Below are 27,064 nucleotides of genomic sequence, written 5' to 3'. Positions count from 1 at the left end.
TGGTTTTCATTTTTAGTGCAAATTCTACATTTTAGCATCCTTTAGTTACACGTGGGTAAATAGTCTGTGTAGAGAGCAAATAAAGGGGCTTACAGATATACAATCTGGAAGCCACCGGTTATTTTTTTTTTAAATCTATCTGCATTAGTAAAGCATGGCTATCAGTCCTGGAAAAATGACTACCCCAGAAGCTAAGGCCCCCCTCAGGCTTCAAACTTACAGTCTCTTATGGGGATTTTTATGGTGCTCATGTTAATTTCTATATACAGTCGACATGTGATCCTTATTTCTGTGACATAATTGTCTTTTAAGTTTGTTGATTTTTTTGGTTTGTCTATTTCAGAATTTCAACTAGATTGACCTAGTTTGGCCTAAATCTGATCACTCCTGTGAATTTTATCCTCTCTTCTCACATACATCTGTGTCTCCTTACAGCTTCTATGCAGCTGAGATCATCTGTGGGCTCCAGTTTCTGCACTCTAAAGGAATTATTTACAGGTAGGCGCTCAGTGAGAGCCAGAAACAGGACTGGAATTCATGACATGTAATATATAGTCCAAGAGGAATCATTTTCTTCCACCTCTGCAGAGATCTGAAACTGGACAACGTGCTGCTGGACTTAGATGGTCATATAAAGATAGCAGACTTTGGCATGTGTAAGGAGAACATGCAGGATGACGTACGGACCTCTACCTTCTGCGGGACCCCAGACTACATCGCCCCAGAGGTGACATCTTTTGCATGCTGTAGTAATGTAAATGTTGTAATAAACTGGTATCCTTTTGAATAAAAGAATCAATCAACAACAGCTGGCCACCAAGTGATACGCATAAAGGTCTAAATTCTAGAGACGTCTCAAAGAGGGCTTTTGATGCTAGGTCTGTACATTTATATTTGGACTCTGTTAGAGTAGCTTTTCTTATACAGGCTATTGTGCAGCCAATGAGTGAAATAAGCCTCTAAACTGCCCCTTTAAAATAACAAGTTAAACCACATTTTAAAATATTAAAGAGTAGAAAAAAACTGTAAGCTGATAATCTAGGACAGAGGTGTCAAACATATGGCCCCAGGGACCAGAATCAGCCACAAAAAGATTAAATCCAGCTCACTAGACAGTTTCGGAAAATGTGAATGAGCACATGCATTTTGGACTTTTAACAGTATTTGCAAGTTTTACAGATTTTCCTGCTGATAAAGACCTCCCCCACTACTCCAGCGTAACAAAGCAATAGATCAACAAAAAAAACATTTTTACCACAATCATCTTATTATTTTTTTTTTAATTATTATTATTATTATTACAGGATATTCTGGGCAGTGAGCTACTTTTTCTGCAGTTTTACACATTATTTAATTACAAATCAGTCCCAAAAAGTCGTGCTGACAGATACTGCAGCATTTCTCTGTCATATAGAAAAAACTGAGATATACTAAAATTACACTTCTTTTTTATATACAAAGATATCTAAGGCAATTAGTGTGTGGTTAGACTTATTTACACAGACAGAAAAGGGGAGTTTCCTTGGTCTAGCCCGCTTAAAGATCACAGTGGGCTGTCTGTGACCAAGGACGTAAAATTAGTTTGACATCTAGAGCAATCTGAAACCCAAGATCTGACTGATAAGGACTTATTTTCAAACTTTATTGACCTCATTCTTTAAAACTCTGGCCATTTAAATGTGAACATCTGCCACTGTAACAGTACGCGCATGACAGAAAATAAGAAAAACCCACACTTTAACTTGTTCATTTTACCAGTTTGTGTGATCTTTATGTATCAGATCCTGCTGGGTCAGAAGTACAACAGCTCTGTGGATTGGTGGTCATTCGGAGTGCTGCTGTACGAGATGCTGATCGGTCAGTCTCCGTTCCACGGCCGCGATGAAGAGGAGCTGTTTCAGTCCATACGGACAGACACCCCCATTTATCCCAACTGGCTCAGCAAAGCTGCAAAGGACATACTCATCAAGGTCAGACAAGTGCTTCAGTGGCCAGTTTAAATAAGATCAAGCAGGAAGAAAAGAAAGCAAGGATCTGGTCTTTAAATTGATGAAACTGATTCTTACTGTTTCCTACGGAGCCCCGCAGGGGACATGGGAGAAAAAAAATTAAGACGGACTTTTGCGAGATCTCGCAAAACTAACTCGGGATCTCGCAAAAGTTTTGCGAGATCTCACAAAACAAACTCGGGATCTCGCAAAACTTTTAGCCGCATTCTTCGGATGCCGGCTTGAAGCCGACCGGGAGTTCGAGGCACGATGTGCCGGGAAAGCGGTGTTCCTCCCGGCTGTAGTGGGCCTCAACCTCCCGTTAGCTTCGAGCTAACGGGAAGAATGCGGCTAAAACTTTTGCGAGATCTCGCAAAAGTTTTAGCCGCATTCTTCGGATGCCGGCTTGAAGCCGACCAGGAGTTCGAGGCACGATGTGCCGGGAAAGCGGTGTTCCTCCCGGCTGTAGTGGGCCTCAACCTCCCGTTAGCTTCGAGCTAACGGGAAGAATGCGGCTAAAACTTTTGCGAGATCTCGCAAAAGTTTTGCGAGATCCCGAGTTTGATTTGCGAGATCGCGCAAAAGTTTTGCGAGATCCCGAGTTTGTTTTGCGAGATCCCGAGTTTGTTTTGCGAGATCCCAAGTTTGTTTTGCGAGATCCCGAGTTTGTTTTGCGAGATCTCGCAAAACTTTTGCGAGATCCCGAGATAGTTTTGCGAGATCTCGCAAAAGTCCGTCTTAATTTTTTAAGACCTGCAGGGCTCCGTAGTTTCCTGTATGTTCATTAAATGCATACATATAGCTCTCAGGGCCCTATGGCTAAACCTCTGTGCGTTTGTGCCTCAGCTGTTTGTGAGGGAACCTGAGGAGCGGCTGGGAACCAAAGGCAACATCAGACATCACAGTTTCTTCAGCAGCACAGACTGGAACGCCTTAGAGCAACGGCAGGTGCCGGCACCCTTCACACCAACTATAGTAAGTACAACAGGGAACCACTTACTCAACATATCCACTAATTTTCTCAGTTAAAAACTGGTAGCTAGTAAAAGCTGTTTGGCTGATACGGCCGACGGGTGAAAGTAAATATCATCTAGAAAGTTGTCTACACAGTAATTGACTATAGTGGCTATTTTCAAACTTCAGACTGCTGTGCGTGTTTGCAGAGTGGAGTCTGCATCGATAGCCTTAGTGTCCTTACTTTAAGTTTGTTCACAGCCCATTTGGGGACCACGGCCCAGCCTTTGAAAATCACTGTACTGCAGTATCCATCCATCCATCCATCCATCCATCTTCATCCGCTTTGTCCGGGGCCGGGTCGCGGGGGCAGCAGCCTAAGCAAAGAGGCCCAGACCTCCCTCTCCCCAGCCACCTCCTCCAGCTTATCCGGGGGAATACCAAGGCGTTCCCAGGCCAGCCGAGAGATATAATCTCTCCAGCGTGTCCTGGGTCTGCCCCGGGGCTTCCTCCCGGTGGGACATGCCTGGAACACCTCACCCAGGAGGCGCCCAGGGGGCATCCTTGTCAGATGCCCGAACCACCTCAGCTGGCTCCTTTCGATGTGGAGCAGCAGCTGCTCTACTCTGAGCCCCTCCCGGATGGCCGAACTTCTCACCCTATCTCTAAGGGAGAGGCCAGCCACCCTTCGGAGGAAGCTCATTTCTGCCGCTTGTATCCGCGATCTCGTTCTTTCGGTCACTACCCACAGCTCGTGGCCATAGGTGAGGGTAGGGACGTAGATCGACCGGTAAATTGAGAGCTTCGCTTTTACACTCAGCTCCCTCTTCACCACGACGGACCGGTGCAGCGTCCGCATTACTGCAGCTGCAGCCCCAATCCGTCTGTCGATCTCCGGCTCCCTTCTCCCATCACTCGCAAACAAGACCCCGAGATACTTGAACTCCTCCACTTGGGGCAGGAACTCATCCCCGACCCGGAGTGGGCACTCCACCCTTTTCCGGCTGAGAACCATGGCCTCAGATTTGGAGGTGCTGATCCTCATTCCCGCTGCTTCACACTCGGCTGCGAACCGTTCCAGTGCGAGCTGGAGGCCCTCACCCGATGAAGCCAACAGAACCACATCATCTGCAAAAATCAGAGATGAGATTCTGAGGCCATGAAAGCGAAAGCCCTCCGCCACTTGGCTGCGCCTAGAAATCCTGTCCATAAAAATTATGAACAGAACCGGAGACAAAGGGCAGCCCTGGCGGAGCCCATCACCCACCAGGAACGAGTCCGACTTATTGCCGGCAATGCGAACCAAGCTCTTGCAATGGTTGTATAGGGATCGAATGGCCCGTAGCAATGGGCCAGACACCCCATATTCCCGCAACACCTCCCACAGGACACCCCGAGGGACACGGTCGAATGCCTTCTCCAAGTCCACAAAACACATGTAGATTGGTTGGGCAAACTCCCATGAACCCTCAAGTATCCTGGAGAGGATAAAGAGCTGGTCCAGTGTTCCGCGACCAGGACGAAAACCGCATTGTTCCTCCTGTATCCGAGGTTCGACTAACGGACGAACTCTCCTTTCCAGCAGCCTGGCATAGACTTTCCCAGGGAGGCTGAGGAGTGTGATCCCCCTGTAGTTGGAACACACCCTCCGGTCCCCTTTCTTAAAGATGGGGACCACCACCCCGGTCTGCCAGTCCACAGGTACTGCCCCTGATCTCCACGCAACATTGCAGAGGCGTGTCAACCAGGACAGCCCTACAACGTCCAGAGCCTTCAGGAACTCGGGGCGGACCTCATCAACACCAGGGGCTCTGCCACCAAGGAGTTGTTTAACTGCCTCAGTGACCTCGCCCCCGGAAATTGGCGGGTCATTCCCCTCATCCCCAGACTCTGCTTCCTCCTCGGAAGACGTGTCAGTGGGATTAAGGAGGTCCTCGAAGTATTCCTTCAAGCCGAGGGGATATTAGGATACCCACCCCAGCCCGCCGCCTCTCACCAGAGGCAACTCCAGACTGAGACAGAGTCCAGCCCCTCTCCAGGAGACTGGTTCCAGAGCCCAAGCCATGTGTAGAGGTGAGCCCGACTATATCTAGCCGGTACCTCTCAACCTCACGCACTAACTCAGGCTCCTTCCCCACCAGAGAGGTGACATTCCATGTCCCTATTGCCAGTCTTGGCAGCCGGGGGTCAGTCCTCCAGGGCCTCCGCTCCTGGCCGCCACCCGGCACACAATGCACAACAAGTAAATACTGTACTGCAGTATTTACTTGTTAATCTACTCGCTGGTGTATGAAATATTGCATGTAATTAAATATTTGCCCTTCATCCTCGCAGACCTCACCCAGCGACTGCAGTAATTTCGACAAAGAGTTTATCAACGAGAAGCCCAGACTATCGTGTGCCGACCGCACGCTTATCAACAGCGTAGACCAGACGATGTTCAGAAACTTCTCCTTCGTTAATCCTGGCATGGTTCGGATCGCAGCACGCTGACCACCGGACAAAAAATGGCTACAATCTACAAACAGGCTGCTCAGTCACAACCAGCAGTGACTGTAACTGGAACCTACTGTAGAACCCGAATGTGGCAAAACTCACATACATGATGATGCTAACCACTAAAGGGGTATAAACCGATACAACCAAACTGTGACCGGATCTTTAACTTTCAAACAAATACCTTTAAAATGTACCTGTAGTCAACTTTGATACTTTAGAGTTTAGTTGACTAAAGGCATACATTTTCTTACAGTGTTATTCTAACAGCATGTAGTTGGTTTGGTTTTATTCTGTCATAAAACTATTCACACATTGCACACTTGTGCAAATATGTGCAAATATTCAAAAAAAAAAAAAAGAAAGAAAGAGAGAAAGCGTACATCTTCCATGTCTCGAGGCATGTACTGTGAAGCTAGATTTGGGACTTAGCGAGGTAACTTCAGGCTTAAGTCTAGTTTATATGGAGTCAGGAAGCCAGTTCTCATCTTACCAAAGCCAGATGGTACAAACCTAACCTGCTCCGGAGCATGTTACATTTGGGACTCATCACTTCCTGAAAAAAAGCACCACTATTTCTGGAAGAGCCCTCGTACTAATTATTTTTACTCATATTTCTTGTCTTTCCACGACGAGCATCAATAAGAAAACCAGATCTTGAGGAACAATTTCATTCCTGCTTTTTTCTGCAAGCAATAGCGCACTAAATCCCTGTACTTAACGGCAGCTAAAGCTCGCTGAGGGAAAAATATGTAATCTCCAACCAACTGGGGAGGGGCTGCTTTGTGAATTTGGTTGCAAAGGTGTTGGATCAGAAATCTCCCTCTCGTTCTTTGTTCATCCGTAGTTTGCACTGAAGATGCTAACTTGTCTCCAAATGCTCAATGAGTGACATTGCACCTTAAACGTGTAACTTTTACTTTGAAGCAGAACTGTTTATATCACCCTTTTCAGAGAGTTTGTAGGCAAGTTGGTGTCCTTTATGCTAACTGGCAACAGTAATTACAAGGTTTTTAGTGCAACACCCTGTACCTCATTGCAACCACTTTCACCAGCCAGCAACTTCCAGCAAACCATCGCCAACTGGTCAGGGAATACATTTTTACCGAGTGACCTGTGGTTGCCGTGGGTGATGCTGACTGACCTCTAAGCCTGCCGGACTGAGGCCTAATTAATTCAGTCCGTTGGCCAGTAAACTGGGTTTATTAACCTTCAAGTGATTGCAAAGTCCAGCCGGATATTTATGTGCCATTGAGATTTTTTTAAATCTAAAAAATGTGTCCTACCGTGAATCATCTTCTCCTACAATTTTTCATATTTGTTTTTTTTTCCCCAACCTGAAATGGTAAGGATGAAAGTTGTATGGAAATATGTTTTGTTTAAAAAAACAAAACAAAAACATTATAGGCTTAATTTTATTGTAATTTTCAACTTTTAATTACTGCACGGTGATGTTTTGCCAACAGACCTAGAGCAGCAAGATTAACATCTTTTTGCACACAAATTATTTCATAATTAATTACATTGGAACATTTTAATACATCTATTGTTGGTAACGGAAACAGGGTAAATAGTAATAAGTAGAGCCTTTAACTCTCCAGACTTTTCTAACAGTATATTTTATTCTTCCTTAATAAATGGAAGAGTAAAAAAATAAATAAATGGAGTTTTGCTGCTGGTATAATGATCTTTTCAACTTTTTCAAAGTGGTAGATCTGTCCACATGTGTCATTGGTCATATGCTGTCCTGTGAAGATGCTAATAGCTACCTTGGGAAACCCTGAGTGGGCTTATCCAGTTTATAATTACCTTCGATTGCAGTGTTATTGTAAATGAAGACAGATACGGTAAGCTGAAGTTATTCGGTAGTACAGGCCTCCTACTTAATGGGCTGTGTGTTTAAATAGAAAATGTGCTTGTAGTGATTTTATGGTGCCTCAGAATAGTTTAATGAAGTTAACGTCTTCAAGTAAAGTAAACTGAGAAAGTCGCTTTAACCAAATGGAAACTTAGTTTTCTTGTCCTGTTCCTTTTTATTTTTTATTTTATTGTCTTTTTTTTTCTTATGTAAATAAATTATATAGTCCATCTGATATGCTGTGTTGTTACTTGGTTGTAGATCTGTTAATGTACTGAGGTTTAATAACTGGGTTATTGTTTACATGTGTTTTCCTGTTGTATCTCAGGAGTTTTGTTTTAATGATGAGCTACTCCCTGCATACTGTAGTTTTGATGTTCTCCTCATTGTGAATTCTGTTCATTAAAGTGTGCACATTGTGGGCTTTTTTTTTTTTTTAATGTGTTTGTTTCGGTGAGGGACAACATGAAAACTGCTCGGTCGTGTAGCGTTACATCAGAATGACAGAGACCAGAGGTGGAGGTGTTAACAAAAATAGCCATCTCAGTTTTTCCACTTAATTTGAAACTTTACCATCTTTTCCACTGTTACAGACATTTACTCAACTGATGGCTGAATTATTTTAGCACTCAGTGTTAAATATAGACTACCTAAGAAAGAATGTCAGAGGCTCTTTTTTTCCATTAAGGTGCTACGGATGGCCCAGATGTAGGACTGACAGCCAAACAAATAATCGAAAACAAACCTTTAATTAAGTGTAGTAGTCCAAGTGAAACAACATCCAAACTTTAGAATATGTTTCTAAACAGACAAGGAACAGACAGACACTGACAAAAACTGAAGGAACACTAAAGCTTTAAATACACATGAAGTGATAGAAAACACCAGGGAAACAAGACACAGCTGAAACTAATTAGGACAAGACAAGGAAGCAAAACTAAATGCAAGGCACAAAAGACAACTATTAAAATAAAGCAGGAAATGAAGAACAACCACACTGAAACAAGTATTCACGACGCATACATGAACTGAACAGAAGGGGAAAAGACAGACTAATAACGCCACAAATGTAAAACATGACAAGTACTAAAGCCTCATAATGCTCAGGAATGAATGAAAACCAAAAATCCAAATCATAAACAACACAAAGAAGGAAATACAAAACAAGGATTAAATCTGGGAACCGTGACATAATGTTAACATGTTGAGAAAAGTGATAGTACTAATATTTATTATCACACTGTTTACCTGCAAAAACAGGAAAATATCCTTCACATTAAAACAAACTTAGGATTCCACCAATGCATCACCAGTCAAGCCCCAAGTTTGACATGACTTTCAAACTTATAGCTTTACTTTCCAATTTTAAACTTTATTCCCAAAATTTTGGCTTTACCCTCAAAGAAAAGTATTTTAATTTTTCTTCAAAATTTCCACTTTAGACTTTATCACTTTGTCATGGTACTGGGCCGGTGACCCAGCGTTTTGTGTTTCATTTTAGTAACATCTTCTGTTTTATGCCGATTCTTATTTTGTATTAGTTCTTAGAGTTTTAGTGTTCTCCCTTCTGTGCTTTGTTCGTGTCTCTGAGTTTGTTTGTAAAACTGTTTGTGAGTTTCCTGTTTTACTTTGAAGGTCTGTGTCTCGTCGTGTTTAATTGGGTTCAGCTGTGTTCCCCTCTGGTGTGTGATTCCCTCATTACCTTGTGTGTATTTATAGTGTGTGCCTGCCTGTGTTCCTCGTCGATTCCTCTGTGTTATTCTGTGTAACTTGGTGACAGTCCGTCTCTCTGGTCTTCAGTCTCTACTCCTCATCCCCTGTGTTACCTCCATATGTTTTTCCCAGCGTTTTATTCTGTGAGTTATGGTTTTGGGTTTTGTTTGTTACTAGCTTTCCCAGTTTAGTTTATGTCTAGCTTGTTCCTCATTTCCTGTTTGCCACTTGCCACACTGTAAAGAAATTTCACTCGCATTACCGCCGCTGTCTGCAACTTGGGTCCTCCTTCAAACTGCTGCCCGAGCCTGAAATTTTTAATACCGACGCCTAACATTCCAGGTTCCTCAATTTTAAAAAATATTTAAAATAAAATGAAAATGACAAAGGAAAAAAAACATTCGGATATTTTGTTAAACTCAATATTCTCAAAATGTAAAATGATTTTTTTCCTGCTATATACAATACTCCTTCAAACATACCAGCGTACTGCTGCTTTAACAATTATGGATTTGAGATCCCTGATACCAATCTTGGTTTGAATATATTGACAAATAATCTGAATATGCATGAGTAACACAACATTTGGGAGGGACAGGGTTAAGATTTACGCTGACCTTGCAAAAAGATTGGGTTGTTGTTTACTTGGCAACATGAAGGGGCTCTGTCTGCTCAGGGAGGATGACACTATTCTACATGGGATACAAGCAATATTTGGACTGGGGTCAGGTCGCCCTCTGCTGGAAAACCAATCACATTAGGGATGCTCCTGAAAAAGAAATTCCCACGTGATTACATAAAGAAGAGAAGAAAATAGAAGAACTCATACTAATCAATTTATTCAGAATAAGAAAATAGAAGAGTTGTTGTTTGTGTGTAAGAACCAATTAAAAGTGTTTATCACATTTTCCAGTAAGTCACTGATTACTGAAAGAAAAACTAATCATAAGAGCAAAGAAAGACATTTTGATGCTAGTAATTTAGCTATGGATATGGGTCAGTTATTGGGTTTGTTTTACTGTATTTAGCTGTATTTTTTCTCTGATTTTTGAGAATATGAGTTTGAGTTGGGGGTTAGTTTTATGGGTTTTGCTTGTTTCCTTGTAAGTGATCATACATACCTGTCAAAAGTGTCACTATTTATTGCTCGTGATGCATGTTTATATGCAAGTCAGCCTAAATAACACGGATAATTTTGTAGGTCAGAATACCACAAAACCCCATGTCTTACCCAATTTGCTTGTTTAGAACTTACCATTAAACGGTGGTTGTTTTTGAGGGCTGCTGGCTGCCAAATATCTTAGCTCTGACGTGTCAAACTTATTTTAGTTTGTTTTTACGCACTGCATCAGAGTTTAAAACAAAACAAAACATAGCAACAGTATCTGTTTTACATGTGCATTACAATTTATACTAGCTCTACAAAGATAAAACTGTCACATAGAGAAATGAATATTTTTGCTTTGCATTATTTATGATTAAAAATAACTTCTCAAGACCTGGAAATACATGTATTTATTAATGCTGAAGCTTTTTGGCATCCAGTTTTGGCCCCATGTCATGTTTAACATCTGTGTCTTACATCTTTGGCAAACAGTTAACAGGTTGCTAAGGATGGCTAAGACAGCACATGAAAAACATATCTACGAGTCCCAAGCAGCCACATGAACCACTTCTTTAAAAAGATAATGTATTTATTATTATTTATTAATTTGACAACAAATGTGTCTTACTGCTTCCCCAGTAAGACTGACGTCTTGACTGCTCATGTAAGAGGTTGTTATCAGGCTGGAGCCAATCATCTACAACTATTTTTTCACACCAGTCATAGCCAGATATTTGCATGTGACAGAGACAGAAATACAGAACAAAAAATTTATTTTTTGACACACACCAATATAGATGACATGATTACCTCCAATCATTGTCCTGAATCACATTTTATTTTAAAATGACCTTTCATTTTAGTGCAAAAGTCTAATATATATCTAATATATGTTCCAATATCTGTGATAGAATAGCTATATATTTACAGACACTTTTTTTAAATTAAACTTTCAAATATTCCATTCTGATCCTTTTTTATTTGATGGAAGATTCACTGATAAAAGTTTAAAGGTTTAAAAATTTAATATTTTTCTAAGTTGCTCATTAAATCTTTGAGAACATAAAAACCTGTCTGTTGTCCCCATCAACCAAACAATATCAGGTGCTCTGTAGCACCTGTGACCTAAATAAACTTCCTTTACAAAGAAATAGTACAGTATAATAAGTGGTATTGGGGTTTTTACTGTGTAGAGAAACTGTTGGTGGGCCCCAAAGAGGTTTTAACCAGAGCTGAATACCTTGTTCAAACAAGGTAACACAGATTCACTGTAAAGCTGTGACACCACGGGTGCAGTGGGTAGATGATGGTCCTTGTGTTGGCACAAGCAGCTGCACGCAATGCAACCGATGCTAATCTTGTAGTTGTTGTGCTGAGATCCATGCTCGCTCACTCACTCACACACACAGTGTAAAATTACAATTTTTTTTTTTTTTTAAAGTGCAACCAAATCAATTATACATGCAGGTTTGACAGTCAAAATCTATTTGTCTCATATTTCACCTGCAAGTACACACGAGACTGTTCTTCTGCTAAACCTTTTTTTCAGCAGGTAGCCACCTGGAAAGTTTAGCCAAAATTCACTTTGAGCGGGGAAAAAAAATCCCATTGTCATTCCAAGGACTTCAGTTAGTGGTGCTGTGTCAAGGCTGCTGGTGTGGCTCACTTGAGCTCTTAACATATTGTGTTCTGACCTGAGACAGACCTGGGACTCACCTTATTTTTGAGGGTGTTTTTTTTAAAACCCTAAATCACAACCTCTTCTTAAACCTCATGAACAAGTGAAATCCTAAGTAATGATAAAGCAAATCCAAATGCAAAACACAGCTCAATGGCGTGATGAACCTCTGACTTATTTAGCCACCACTCCCCCAAACTCCTAGCACAGACGGTTGTCCTCTAAACAGGGAGCTGTTACCTCTCAGTGACCTCCATAGCTGCAGCCAGTGCAACAACATAGCCTTACGGCCTGGCATGAGAATAATTGTCTGTTTAAATACTTTCTCAAAGGTTGAGAAATGACTGACTCACAGGAGCCAAGAATTAAACATAACCCATATGCAGTTTGAGAAAAACAAACTAACCCCTATGATTCAGTCTTGTAGAACCACCTTTATTGATAAGATCTTGAAATAATCCTTTTCTGTATAATTATCAGTCTTATTGTGGAGAAACTTTAGCTTGTTTTCGCTGCGGTTTGCAGCCATTCATTTATGCACAGCTGTTTTAAGGTCTGACCACAGCATTTTAATCAGGTTGAAGTCTGGACTTTGGCTTGGATATTGCAACACCTTGATTCTTTTCTTTTTCAGCCATTCTGTTATAGATTTGCTGCTGTACTTGGGATCACTGGCCTGCTGCATGACCCAGTTTAGGCCAAGCTTTAACTGTCAAGCAGATGACTGCATATTTGTCTCTAGAATAATTTGGTAAGAAGACTTTATGGGTGACTCAGTGGCTGTGAGGTGCACAGTTCCTGTAAACGAGCATAAATCATCACCCTTCCACCACAGGTAGGAGGTGTTTGTGCTGATATGTTGTGTTTGGTTTTCACCAAACATAGCAGTGTGCATTATGGACATCTGTCATCTGTCCAAAGGACATTATTCCACAAGTCTTGTGGGTCTGTTCCATTGGCTTTGCACCCTACAGCTTGCAATACATTTTATTTTTAGACAGAGGCAGCTTTTTTTCTACAAAACTTTCCAAACAAGCCATACGTGTTCATAATCTTTAACATTTAACATGATAATTAATTTCTGAGATGCAGGTTTTACAGCTTTTTTTGAACAACACATGGCCTGACCTTGGTGTAAATCTGCTGGGCCATCCTCTCCTGAGAAGACTGTGGTATTTCATTAACACACACCTAAACACTCCAGACCACCAAGTGCAAAAGCTGCTCACACCTGCTGACGATTAGTTAATCAAGTCCATTTGATTAGCAGCACCTGGCTGCTCTTAACTTCTATGGAAGCCTTAGCTGTGTACTTGTTTTTCACAGCACTCTCTTTTTCTCAAGACAATAACATCCAATAAGGAAAAAAAATGTCTCAATAAAGCCGAGCCGTCTCTTGTTCTCGCAGTACTTCTTTATTTGGAGTGTGTAAATTACACTACATCAAAACTCTTTACAGTAACTGAGGATAGTTTGGTGTACAGTACGTGGTAACATATCCCTTTAACACATCATACACAACATACGACACACAGCTGCTGCGTCACATGAAACCAAATACAGTGTTTTTGTTGGCAAGAGAATCAGGGGGAAAATGACATGCTATGCAGAAATGACAGATGTTTTCGTGATACTACGGCAAAGACTCATGATTTTAAAATGTGACCGTGGAAACCAGATACAGCAGCTGTGCCAAATGCTTTTTTCCCCCCTTACACTTAAATGAGAAAATAAACTCAAATGAAGTTTTAAATGAGATAAAGAGAGATCATGGAGAGATCTCACTAGAAAGGATGTGCAGCAGGTTAGGATGAGGATAGAGACAGAAATATACTAAATGAATTAACTGATGAACTCTGGATCACACCTGTGGTCCCAGACAGGTGCTCAGACTTAAATTTCAGTAGGGAAAACAATCCATGCGTCTCCAGTGGATTACTGGATTTGCTTAACTATGCTAACAATTTCACAAATTTCTGCAACTATGGATAAAAACAGCAGCTGTGTGTGAGGCTGGACAATAAAGAAGGAGAAAAAGACTTTTACTTCTAGGCAGAGAGAGATCACACTAGAAAGGATATGCAGCAGGTTAGGATGAGGATAGAGACAGAAACATACTAAATGAATTAACAGTGTGTTAAGTTGGAAGGAGTACTTTAAGGAGCTGATTACTGAAGAAAATTAAAGAAGAAGATAGATGAAGGAAGAGGATTGGTAAGGAGGAAGTGAGGGGCTATAAAAGTGATGAAGATATGGGAACGTTGTTGGCAGAAGTGACAGAGACGTTCAAGATAGGCCCTTTTTGCTTCCAACAGTAATGGACGGGTTGACAGATGAGTTCAGGCAAGAGTATGCATGGTCTATGATGATTGCAGACAAGACTGATCTTTATTGAGAGTAGAGAACAGCTGTAAAAGAGGCTGAAGAGGTGGAGGTATGCGCTGGAATAAAGAGGAACATAAGTGAGACAGAATACATGTGTGTGAATGAGAGGTGGAATGATGAAGCTGCAAGGAGTAAAGACAGTGAAGGCAGATGAGTTTAAATTCCTAGTATCAACCACCCAAACCAAGAGATTGTGCACAAGAGAAATGAAGAAGAGATTGCAGGCAGGGCGGATGGAGTGGGAATGCTAAAAACAGCTTGCTTTAACGGCTTTTTTCTTATCTGTCCCCCTGTGCAACGCACAACTTCCATCAATGAAGATTTAAAAATAAGAAAATGAGAGAAACCTAAAGCTCTAAAGCCAGCTCTTCTGCAGCTCAGCTTTAGACTGAGCTAAACGTATCACATTTAATGACGAATCCTTCTCCACATATTACATCATAGTGCAGCTGTTTGTCCTACATTCGTAACCAGCTCACTTTTTGTTCTTTTTGTTACATTTGAAATTAAATGCGTAGGCTTAGCTAAATTAAATGTTAGCTAAGCATAGCAAGCTATTTATTTAAAATCACAAAAGCAAAAGTTTATTTTTAAAGTTGCGCCATGAAAGAAAAAGTGTGCTCCTCTGGGCCAACTTGGATAATGCATGAAAAACAGAAGCACACAACATTCACCTGACTGCAAGCATACATCATTTCCTATTTTCCTGAATTCATGAGACAATTGGGGCATGTGAGTTTTATAGATGGTGCTGTTACAGGCTATTAGCTGGATAATGCAGTGTTTCTGAAGGCATCAGCTGAACTAATAATACCTCAGGATGCAAGCAGCAGCATCTAAAATGCATTCAGGCTGACAAACACGTCCGTCTCCCAATGTTTCCAATCTAAGCCACAATAAAACTCAGCCAATAAATCAGGCAGGGGGTAACAAATTCAAGCACTTAATAGATATATGCACTTCTGAACTTTGAATAAGTCTTGTGAAAGCCTCAATGAAAAATATTCCTCAGAAAATCCAAGATAAGAGATTCAGAACAACTGGATGTCTTTATGTCAAGTGAAGTGCAGTACACGTCTGTGAATTTGGCAGTTTTGTCATAAACCGATATAAAATGAATAATATGTGCATAAATACGTGAAAGGAACCAGAATCATTTCACAAGATAAACCAATTTCACAAAAACCGAGGATATTTTATAAGTTTTGGCTAAATTACAAATAAGCTATCAGAATCTTTTCTCTTTCAGATGCAGCATTATTAAGCGGTGTAATGATTGTCACACTGCAGTAAATGCTGTCTGGATTATTTGTATAAGTCTGACTTGTATCAACTTATCGGGTTGATTTCTGAGACTTGAACTGAATTAGAACTTCAAAATTCTCAAAGGTCATAAGCATACATCATAAGAACTGTACTGTGGCTTCTCATGCTGGAATCCTCATTTATTTAGGCAGCTGCATTGCAGTAAAAGCCCAGTGAAAAGCATTCCTGTGGTTGAATACTTGTACTGACAAAATTCAAAGTGCTGACACAATAAGTGTTTCTGCCTTTGCCTTATAAATCATCACATTTGGAACTACTGTAAAACAAGAGCTCATCAATTCCAGTAACCAGTTTCAGAACAAATGCTTTTTATATTTAGATTAATTTCATTTACACAGCCTTCAAAACAAACTAAGAAAAAATGCCCCTGATCTTCATTCATTCTTGATGACTGGTAGAAACAAACAAACACATGCACAGATTTTAACATTACAACAAAAATGTTAAGTGCTTCAGGACATCATTAGGCAGTTCTTTTCATTTCTCCATTACAGAAATTCTTAGGTATGTCATGTTTCGTGTGTACTTATTATTTTTAAATACTTGGCATAGAAACAACTGGATGGCTATTGTGCAAACTCATAGGAAAAGATACTCCACTGTATTGGTAAATATGGTCCAAGGAAGTCCAGAGGGAAGAATCTGACCACAGCATCTTCACGTTTCAGTCCAGGAGAACAAGCTGCTACTGAAGAGATGTGTATACACTTAACAGATGGAGCCTCTACCCATGGAAATCTTTTTTGTTGTTGTTTTTTTTTTTTTTTTTTTTTTTAAATCCATTATGGTCAAGAATGACCTGCATAGGCCACAGTGAGGGTCTGGATGCTGTCCCAAGCTCCTCAAATGTACTAATGCAGTGGGAATCCCCCCCCCCCAACAAAAAAAGTTAACACTTAGTTACTTCTTAAACTACAGCTGAGCTTCAATCTTTTAGACCTTATACTGTCGGTTATTATTAAGTGTTTTCCCTAATATGCAGGAGGCAACATGGTTCAGTCAGGACTTTTCATCGCCTGCCAGTCAGTCCGGCTGCACTACTGCGGTTGAGGTTGCGGCTGAGCTGAGGGAAGTGGACGGTGGGAGTTCTGGAGGTGGGACCATAGAGGCCCAGGTTTCTGGCTGCGACAGACTTCCTGGGCTGCTTCACACAAGGGAACGGGGAGAAGACTTGCTGTTTAGGAATGGAGGAGAGCCCCGGGGTTGACGGGGAAGAGGAGACTTGGGATCTAGAAGATGAGGAGATAGAGGAGAGGGAGGGGGTAGAGGGGGAGGAGGTTTTGTAAAAGGTGGAAGAGGCAGGAGGAGAGAGCGCAGATAAGCAATTAGCTGATGAAGAAGGTGGTAAGGAGGAGGTGGAGTTGGGTTTTGGAGTGGAGGTTAGTGTAGGAGAATCTGAGGAAGATTGATCAAGAGAAGGAGGAGCTGTTGGAGAGTGGGGTGTGCTTGGTGTGGAAGGTGATGAAGAAGAGATGCAGGAGTTGGAGGAGTGGTGAGGTGGTGGAGTAGTAGGAGGAGAAAAGCATCTGACAGAGCCAGCGTGTCTTTCTGATGAGTCAGACTCTTTATGTCTGATGGAGGATGGCGGTGGAGGGAGGAGAGGGACTTGGGGTGCAGGTTTAAACTCTGGTAATTTGGGTACTGTATCTGGGTTTTGGTCGTTGGGAGAACTTTGATTTGATTCACTCTCTAGAGTCAGGGAGTCCAGCTGCACTACCACATCTGCAACTTCTGCTCCTTTAGTCTCATCTGAACCCTGTAAAGCCTCTTCACATGCTGACCCCGTACCAGAGGAGTCAGGAGACAGAGGTATAAAAGAGTCGCTCGCCTCTTTCTGCTCATCATCCCATTTATTTTCCTCACTCTGTTTCTCCTCCTGCTCCTCAGCCTCCAACTTTGCTGATTCTCTTTTTTCCTTCTCCTTTTCATCTTCCCTGTCCTCTGAATCTCCAAATCCCAGCTGAGCTCTAGCCCTAGCTATATTCCTCCGATGTTGCCGAACATGAGCGCGCCAAGGTGATCCTCCACCTCCTCTGGAGCTTCCTGGAGATCCAGTGCTATTTGAGGCCAGGGAGCTACAGCGCTGCCTGGCTGGGGAACCCGGAGGAACCGGACTCTGGAACAGAGAACTAGGTCGGGCCCCTGGTAAAATGGACGTTGTAGCAGAAGTGGGTCTGTAGCCTCGAGCACCTCCACGTGGTTTTCGGCCCAGGAGGAGATGGTTTATCACTGAACTGGAAGGGTTGAGCTGTGAGGCCAGGACACGGGTGGCAGGACACTTATCTGGAGGGGAGGTGACAGTTCAGAGAGAATAAAACAAAATGTATTAAAACAAGCTTACAACAGATGCTCTCTGAGCTTACCAAGAAGGCATAAAAATGACAGAATTCCATGAGACATTTTTACTTTGCCCTTTAACCAGAGAAACAATTTATTTAGCTGACCAAAGTAACTACTAAGGCATAAAATAAATTGTAAACATAATTTTGTTGTTGCTGTGCAAATCATGACTGCTGCATGCTATCATTATATGAACACCATTAAAATTAGGGGAGAAGATTAAAAAACAAACAAGATAACATGAGCAAAGATAACTAAAGCTAACTAGAGCCTGATTTTTGCTCCAGATAGTTATGTTAAGCTTTTGTTAGCCCTAGTTAGCTCCCTTTAGCTCTTAGTAACTCGTATAACCTCCAGATTAATTTAGCTAGCCACATTAAGATACCATCAACACCTGTTCATTCAAAATAATTGTTAGTTCTGAGTAGTTTCTTTTAGCTTCAATTAGCTCATGGTACCTTCAAACATACGCTTTTAGCTTCAGGTACCTACTGTTAGACATCTAGGTACGGTTGCTCTTTTAGGCTTTCATTTGTTGCCATTACTAATATTGAATACTATTAGGTTCAGATAAGTTCTGCTAGCTTCTTTTACCTATTTTCTGCTCACATTTGTTCCAATTAGCTACCATTAGCCCCTGTCAACCCCACTCAACCCTTTTTAGTTTTCCATTAGCCATGTTAGCTTTAGTTAGCTTCTGCTAGCTCTTCTAGATATCTAGTTTTCTCTCCTGTTAGGTTAAGACAGCTCCTGTTAGCTCAAAAAAATCTACTGTTAAGTCTTATTAGCTTATTTAGACCCAATTAAACCATTATTTGTTTTTATTTCCTCTAGATAACTAAACCTTCATTCAATTTTAACAACTTTTACTTTAATTTTTTATAATTATTTGATACAGAAACCATCAAGTAAAGCTTGATGTTTTAAAAATTGTATATAACTGCATGTTTTCTATTTTAATAATTTTTTTAACATTTTTTAAACACTTAGCTATTCCAAGCAGCAATATAAGATATCAAACACTAGGGGCATGCGGAGCTTTTGGTTTATGCAATAATGAGATTCAGAGAAGATGTGGACTAGAGTGAAAATTATTTTTCTCATATTACATAATATGTACAGTGTTAAGGCCCATTCCCAATGTAAATAAACCATATTACAGTACAAGCAGGACTTTTTAAAAACAGATTAAAGTGATTTACAGAGCGTGTTATGCACAAATGTTTACAGCTGCAGAGGGAAAACACCAAATGTGACTGTAATACTTTTGCACAAGCCTTATAAATCATGTGTGAATACGACATGGAAGGAGCTGCAGCTGCTCATCAAGGTTAGTGTCACGATTACCCAAAACAGAGAAATCCTCCAACATGCAGGCAAAGAATGTGAATCATTGACCAAATCAAGTGTAACTGGAAACATCTGTCACTACAGAGCATTTTGATAATGTATACTGTACACTTCATATAAGAATTAAAATATTTAAGAGCAGTTAAATGTATACAAATATTATTTATGCATGTAAAGGATATTATTTATACATAGCAGTGACAGGTGCCTCCAAATAAACATTCAGAATACATATATAGGTGATTGATTGTGTATGTCACCTGTAACCAGAGCAAAACCATCACCAGTTGTAGCTACAGTAGTTCATTTTCTACGCTTATTTTTGATCCAATATCACTTATATAAAAGTATAGTGTGACACCTGTTTCCAAAAGGCTCTCAAAATACCAGACAACAGCTGTCAAATTTATAAATAAAAGCTTTCTTAGCACTGCAGACACATGTGTGCACTGCACAGCATTTTGAGAGCATCATCCATCTGCAAAACCAAGCCAACGAAAACCAGAATTTTGTCAAAAATCAATCATTTTTATAGATATACACCACTAGTAATCATTCAGTGGTCTTGCAAGATTTCCCCAGAAGAATTTAGTTCTCTACTTGTATTAGTTGTGTCTGTGGTAAGAATCTGTTGATTCCAATAAAGACCATTTCTAAAAAGTCGAACACCAAAGATTGCTCAAATAATCCCCAGAACACCCAATTTCAGAATGGCTGTTGACACAAGTACCGTCAGTGTGCTGCTCAGTAGTGCTGCCACTCTGTTTGCTGGAAGCCCCCTGAAGAACCCCTGGACTTGTGGGCGCTACAGGTCCAGGTCCTGTGAGTCACACGTCATAATCATCATCAACAGCTGGCTTTTTGGTTTCTTTATTCTCATCCATGTGTACCATTTCACTGGCATTTTATTTATTAAAGGGGACCCATTAGTCTCGTTTTCAGCTCCACATTTATCTTTTAAGTCTACTAGAGTAGCTTTGCATGATTAATATTTAAAAATTAGCCTCATCTATCTTACCATCCTGTCTGAAAGAAGCTAATTTAGCTCCTCTCCCTTTTAAGGCAGCCTTCTTCTGACTAGTTAAATGTCTTTGCACTGATAAAACGAGGCGTTTCACTGGTCTTGCCCAAGATGTAAAATTAGTTTGAAATCCCTGCTCTAGATTTTCACAGTCTAGTGAGGTTGCTGTTGAAGTTCATTTCAGTCATCGATGTCATTTAGTCGTGTCAAGTCTCTCATCCCACGGTCAAACAGACCTCGGCTAGTGACAACTGATCTTTGGAGGAATATATATATATGGTTTTTAATTTACTCTTTTATATTCTAACGCTTGGGTGTGTGCTTCCTTTGATATATGTGTATTCTCTCCTGCCTCCTTATAATGACAAATACTACATGAATCTGTGGGAAAAGCTGAGCTATATCCCTAAAATGACCATATTTAGGGATATCCCCTAAATATGACATCATAAAGACTAAGGAGTAGAAAAACAAAGTGTCTAAAACTGCTTAACTGAAGCCTGAGCTAGCATTTCACAGGTATTACTTGTACTTGCTGACATCATTACTTGAAACTTTGGTCATGTTTGATACAAGCATGCACAATTGTAACAGACAATAGGAAATGTATAATAGGTCCCCTTTAAGAAATGTTCTGGTGTGTCTCGACAGCAGAAACACACAAGATTTATGCACTGAAGAAAAAAAAAATATGTAAAAACATCCTGAAAAAATAAATAATGAACATAATGAAACGCTTTTTTTTTATATGAGTGTCTTTGAGCAATACAAAAGCTCAAAGACATTCATCATCTTGGTAAACCAGCTGTGTGAATGCTGTTACTCATTTCTCACTTACCTGTGCGGATGTAGAGTTGCATAGCCTGTTGCTGCTGCCGTCGTTTGATGCGTGCGTATTGCTTCTTCAGGGCGTAGATGTCGGTGCTCATTCTCTCCATCATCATGCCGTTAATGGCTGCTTGATGCTCTGCCCTTGCACCTCCTCCTCCTCCTGATCCTCCACTACCAGCCCCTCCTCCTCCTCCTCCCACTGCTCCGGGGCTCAGCTCTGCAATGCTTCCCTGCTCGCCTCGCTGGTCTGAATGCAAGAATACATGTAAAACCAGAACACATGCTTTATTATTTCCCCTTGTTTGGATCTATTTTATGACTGAACATGAAATAAAGTGATTAGAGTCAAATTAGCTGGTGGTTCAAAAAGGCAGATGGAGCAATTTAAGCAGAATATACAAAACAGGCCAAATCCAGCATGCCTTTTTGGCTCTTCTTAAGCTCTTTTTCATACTTATTTACTTGCCCAGTTTGGCTTTAAATCAAAATCAGCTGTGCACTAGAAACATCAGATTTAGTACAAGCGAGAGAAAAAAAAAAAAAGCTGCTTGATGCTATCGATAGATGATAACATCTGGAGCATTCACTTAAATGTACACAACATGCTGCATTGTCTGATAGTGTTTTGGAGACTAGAAGTTACAAGTTTCAAAGACTTTCAAAGTAAGCCCAGCGGGCTGAGTCACTCTTTCCTGTTTTCTTTGCCTCTGATGGCATCACAATCATGGCGCTTTTAGACAAGCAGCCTTTGAAGATGACATAAAGTGCATTTTGTTGAGTGAATTATTGTTTGTTTTCTCTTCAGCTTCACTGAAAGTTGGAAGTTATTTTCCATCTCAGCTCTTCCAGCAGGACACAACGAAAAATCCCCGTCAAAGACAAGCAGCTCAGTTTGTTCACTGTAATTACTCTGCTGTCTCAGAGCCCCTGTGCAGGCGATTGATTGATGTTCTTTTCCTTCACATTGCTTCCAAATATAATGAGCAGAGTTTCCCTTTTGAAGTAGGTTAAGACAGTTGTACTGATATCTTCTTATGAGGTTAAAAGTTCAGCTCAGGTTTGGAAAACAGCTTTTACAGATCTTAACCAATGTTTTTAACTAAAGCCCCCTGGCTGGTTTCAGCTTTTTCATGCTTGTACGAGTCCTTGAAGAAGCAGGAAGTGGGGATTTGTCTGGAGGTAACGGATCAGAGTCTGTCAGTACTTAGAGTCATATTAAGGGCAGGACACGAGGATTTGGGGCAGCAGTCCATCTGGAACTGCTTGGCTCCTGACTGTACCCACACTGAGGGTCACCATTTAAATCCCGTGTGTGTGTGTGTGTGTGTGTGTGTGCGCTGACCTTTGAGATGTTTCTGGTATCTCTGCAGTTCGGGGGCCAGTAGGCCACCCAGGGGACCCAGACAGCCGAGCGCAGTCACCACAGAATCTTCATCGTCCATGTCGGCGTCATCATCGCTCTCCCAGCTGCCCAGACCACTACTGCAAGAAAACCATCACCACCACCACAAAATACACATATTTATCTGTACAAGAGGCGAGATGTCAGACAGACAGAAAAAAAGAGTGTAAACACACTTTTGGACTGAATGTTTTGGTTTTCTGAACATTTGCTGACGACCAACATTTTACTGTTAATGTTGAATATTAGTGTCAGTGAGCAGAGTTGCACTGCTTTAATTTACAATGAGTTAATTCTGTATTAAAATTATAGTTGGTGATTACAAAGAGGCTTTACTGCTTCCTATACCGCACCATTTTCCTTCTGAAAGTAGTGACCATCAGTATAATACAAGCATCTGTCCCATGGTCACACCTCCAGGTCATCACTAGCGGTCACAGAGAACATAAAAATGTCTTTAAGAGTAGTAAAGTGGAAAAATATTGAGTTGTGTTTTTGTTTTTTTGTTTTTTGTTTTTTTTTTGTTTTTTTTACACAGCACTATTGATCTTCTGAGTTTAGAACAAACCTTCCATTGGATTTCACTGACGTAGGAAACGGAGTGATGTTGTAGGTGTATTTCTCTCTTAGCTCGGCTAGCTGAGGGAAGGGAAACACCGCCATGGAGTAAACCTCCTGACAGACACAGAAAGGAGACAGGTGAGGAAGCCATGATCACAACATGTACAGCATTAAAGTAGTGTGTGTGAAGTTTGCTCACTACCTGCATGAGCTCTGTAGGATCGATGAGGTTGTGCTCCAACATCTCTTGAGTGAGACAACCCATGGTGCTGTAAAACTCATCTGCTGTCTGACAGTACTCTATCCTCCTGAAGAAAGAGGAAGTGAGAGAACCAAGGATGGGTTTATAATTTGATTTAAACCATCAGAGATGTGGGATACACGTAAAAAGTTGATAAGCAATTTTTATTTATGTCAGAATTTATCAACAGTGTTAGCAGAATATTTTATCACTTTAAACACGCTTTTGCAAATGGTTGCCTTTTATTTTGAAAATTAACCAGATTAACTGTGCTGTTCCCATGTCTGACGTCCTGCCCTCTTCATCTTCTCTGTGAAGCTTCTGCAAAACAATAGACTTGAAGGCATTTTGAGGGACTCAAAACCATCAAAACCACTTTCCATCTGATATGTGGACTCACATCCTGTTTGGATGCAATCAGCTCCAGCAGCTGAAACCCCACAGGATGCATTTCCGGGGTAATTATTATTAATAAAATAGAATAGCAAGGGTGATATTCGCTTTCAGTGGATTTTTAATACCAAGGGAAATTAACTCATTCACTGCCAGCCATTGGCAGTGAATGAGTTAAATTCTCTTGCAAACACTGAAAAAAAAAAATTGGGTGGAGGTATGTAGCGCAAAGCTACATAACTCCCTGAGCACCATGCATGAACTGCAGTCCTGGACACAGACGAATATCTTGATTATTTTGTGATATTTTCTTGAGATGCATGGTGCTCAAGGAGGTATGTAGCTTTGAGCTACATACCTCCACCCAGTTTTTTTTTTTTTTTATATTTGAGTTTATATTTTATATTATAATATTCAGTGCTTGCAAGAGAATTTAATTGCCCTTGCCATTAATAAGCAGCAGAAATTTGCTTCCTCTAAAGCAGGGGTGTTGAACTCCAGGCCTCAAGGGCTGGTGTCCTGCAGGTTTTAGATATTACCCTGGGTAAACACACCTGAATGAAATGATTAGTTCATTACGAAGCTTCAATAGGATATCTGGACTGGATAGCGTAAGGACCTCAGTCAGTTGGGAGGGGCCCGAAGCCTCTACTCTCTACACACCAAAAGAAGTAAGCTGAGCTCTGTGGTTCAGGCTTCTGACTGGAATTCCTCTAGGTGAGGTGTTTTGAAAATTTCCAAATGGGAGAACCTGGACTTCTCTCAGCTGGCTTAGGAATGCCTCAGTGTCCCACCAGAAGAGCTGGAGGTAGTGGCTAGGGAGAGCTACTGACCCAGATGCATGAATGGATGATGTGAAATGTCCAGTTTTCCCCTATCCTAAAGGGCTAAAAAAAATCTTGATATAAAATCTACTCCAGCAGCCAATCACTTTTTAGTTACACGTAAGCTACACCCCACCTCTGTTCATAATGTGCATGCATGAGTAACACTGCAACCAAACAGCCAAGCCACACCTGATGTAACATCTGCAGCAGAATTACCAAAACATACGTGTTTGGGTGTGTTCTCTACACCAGGTGTGACTGCAGGTAGGTTCACTTACTCTCCCAGTCTCTCCCAGATGGCGAGACCAACTCGAAACAGCACCTCTGACCCCTCAAAGAAAACAGAGTCCCAGATCTTCAGCACGGTGGGTGCCGGCAGGCAGGTGGCAAACATGGTCAGAAACCACTGCATAGTGAAGACGTTGGTCAGCGGAGGCTCGTAGCTGCCTGCAGCAGAGAGACAAACAGATATTAAACATACATGAAAAAGTTCTTAGCCTCTCTGTAGGATGAACATCTAAATAGTTTACAGACTTTGTGACCAAATATCCCATATAGCAACTGTACCTCCAGCCTCTCGGTTGGCTGCTTTCTGAAGGTGGTGGAGGTGCTGGGAAAGCCTCGGCAGCTTTAGACGCAGCAGGTCTCTGAATACCGCCATGTCCACTGACAGGAGGAGACAACAGAGTAAGAAATCTAGCGTGATGAAAAGTTAATGGTATTCATTAATCCTCAGATTAGATCCCCAGATCCACAGTTTTTAAATTTACATAACTATTTTCATTTTTCACTGGAAAAATAAACCCAATTTGATATAAAATTTATTCTGTCAAGTCCATTAAATCACTAGTGTTTTCAAATCCAGGTAGGACCCATCTGCTGACTTAGACTCTGGGGGCGTCGGCCAGTTTTTGTAGGGCTTCAAGTGTTAGTGGATGAAAGAAATTCAGATTAAGCTTCTCTTTTTTCCCTATTTACAAATTTAAAAAAAATTATGAAACAACCTTAATTTCAATCACACAATAGCCAACCCCCGGGGCCTGGCCCTGGATAAGAGGGTGGAGGGAGGGAGGGAGGGATGGATGGATGGATGGATGGATGGATGGATGGATGGATGATAGCCAATTACATTTCAGGAAATACAATATACGACTGAAGCTGAGACGTCACTACTCCAGGCCTACGTGTGGACTACAACATACAGGAATGCATTTATGGAGATTATTTCATCTCCAAATCAGATAAATGTACCCAAGGGAGTAAAAAAAACAATCAAAAACAAAACAGTCATGACTCTAAAATGCAGACAGATAATCTCCTGCATCTCTAATTGCTGCTGCTCTGTTAAGCACTCTGTATCTGCCCTGATGGAGTTCCTGCAATTTGGTGTCCACTTTCACATTTTTACATTTGGCACGACGATATTGTCATTAGCATCTTTTTAACACATAAGTGTGAAAATTAGATATTATGGCAGCCAGTAAAATCTTAGGTGTACTGTCATAGGCTGTTTACCTGATAACGCTCGCAAGTTGTTGGCAAAATAACTGTCAGGCAGCACTTTATCGATAAGATAGATCATCACCTGGATATGGATGAGTGGGGAAAAAAAGAACAGAAAATAAATAAAAAACATGGTTTAAGCACGGTTATGATCATTCAAAGCAAATTAAGCTACTTAAAAATGTTTTATTTTAAAATCCACCAGCATATGTAAGCAGACTAAACTCAATGACCTGAGTTTGATTATATGGTTAGATTTTGGTGTATACCTTCAGTGCATCACTTTCATTGCCTTCTGTAACCTCCAGTATAAGAGCAGCCAGTACATTGAATCCTTGGCAGTAACCCACAGTTTTATTCCAGCGGGCGTATGCCAGAAGCACCCTCTTCAGCACCACCCTGTCTTGTTCCCCTTCCTGGCCACAATAAGAGCTGCAGCCTGTCCTGTGTAGATCCTGTGGACGAAAAGGAACAACAGCTTGGATTATTTTATTACAAGGACGTGCATTAACATTAAACAGGATAAATGATGACTAGACTTTGCCCTGTTTACGGAAACAGCCGTTCCTCTGTTGAATCAATGAGTCAGTGAGAAACAGCAAAGATCTGCAATGACTCAGCTGACAGAGTCATCCTGTGTTCTGACGCACAAGTCATCAGCAAACAGCATCTAAGCAGGTACACCTTCCGAGAAACACATTATATTTTATTGGTAGCTCGAATAAACTGTTGAATGCACATAAACAGCCATTACGGATGTATGCACTCACAAAAACAGCTCATCATTTTTTCCTCAACAGGTTGAGGAAAAAATGGTCAGGGGAAAGATGGAATGTTAATAATTATAGGTCTTGAATCCAGTATAGTACTAAAGTTTCAAACACAGACTACACTGAGTGGACTAAATGCTAGTTTGATGACATTCACACCCAGTCTGGAGGAATAATTTACCTTTAATATGCTGACGTCTACGTCATCGCTGACATAAGAACTAAGCCTAGCCCTTAGTTTTACAGAAAAAAAAAAAAAACTTTACAGGAATAAATGAAATTTTTAAATTCGTATCAATCACAGCTTTTTAAGTTTTTAAGG

At 41.0% G+C, this 27,064-nt stretch overlaps 2 protein-coding genes across 7 annotated transcripts in view; one reads left to right on the top strand and one right to left on the bottom strand.

The window, feature by feature from the left end:
- prkcq (protein kinase C, theta) overlaps positions 1-7,703 on the top strand; it is a 37,747-nt gene extending 30,044 nt beyond the window's left edge. Inside the window, exons 14-18 of the mRNA XM_080888034.1 lie at positions 436-498; positions 589-727; positions 1,782-1,970; positions 2,835-2,963; positions 5,277-7,703. Coding sequence (XP_080744160.1) covers positions 436-498; positions 589-727; positions 1,782-1,970; positions 2,835-2,963; positions 5,277-5,435 — 679 coding nt within the window. The 3' untranslated portion in view covers positions 5,436-7,703. The remainder of the gene's footprint in view (positions 1-435; positions 499-588; positions 728-1,781; positions 1,971-2,834; positions 2,964-5,276) is intronic.
- A 5,495-nt stretch (positions 7,704-13,198) lies between these two features.
- Positions 13,199-27,064, bottom strand: part of tbc1d30 (TBC1 domain family, member 30) — a 29,063-nt gene continuing 15,197 nt past the window's right edge. For 4 of the 6 annotated variants that reach the window (XM_080887124.1, XM_080887126.1, XM_080887128.1 and 1 more), the window contains 10 exons: positions 26,242-26,427; positions 25,985-26,054; positions 25,037-25,135; positions 24,748-24,916; positions 23,211-23,316; positions 23,016-23,122; positions 22,388-22,527; positions 21,053-21,292; positions 19,924-20,013; positions 13,199-17,786 (listed from right to left, as the gene is read on the bottom strand). In XM_080887124.1, coding sequence (XP_080743250.1) covers positions 16,513-17,786; positions 19,924-20,013; positions 21,053-21,292; positions 22,388-22,527; positions 23,016-23,122; positions 23,211-23,316; positions 24,748-24,916; positions 25,037-25,135; positions 25,985-26,054; positions 26,242-26,427 — 2,481 coding nt within the window. In that variant the 3' untranslated portion in view covers positions 13,199-16,512. The remainder of the gene's footprint in view (positions 17,787-19,923; positions 20,014-21,052; positions 21,293-22,387; positions 22,528-23,015; positions 23,123-23,210; positions 23,317-24,747; positions 24,917-25,036; positions 25,136-25,984; positions 26,055-26,241; positions 26,428-27,064) is intronic. The other 2 variants (XM_080887125.1, XM_080887129.1) reach the window with 1 other exon arrangement.

Source organism: Rhamphochromis sp. 'chilingali', assembly GCF_963969265.1.
Source record: "Rhamphochromis sp. 'chilingali' genome assembly, chromosome: 7".
NCBI lineage: Eukaryota > Metazoa > Chordata > Actinopteri > Cichliformes > Cichlidae > Rhamphochromis > Rhamphochromis sp. 'chilingali'.
This window is presented reverse-complemented; position numbering and strand designations above follow the sequence as displayed.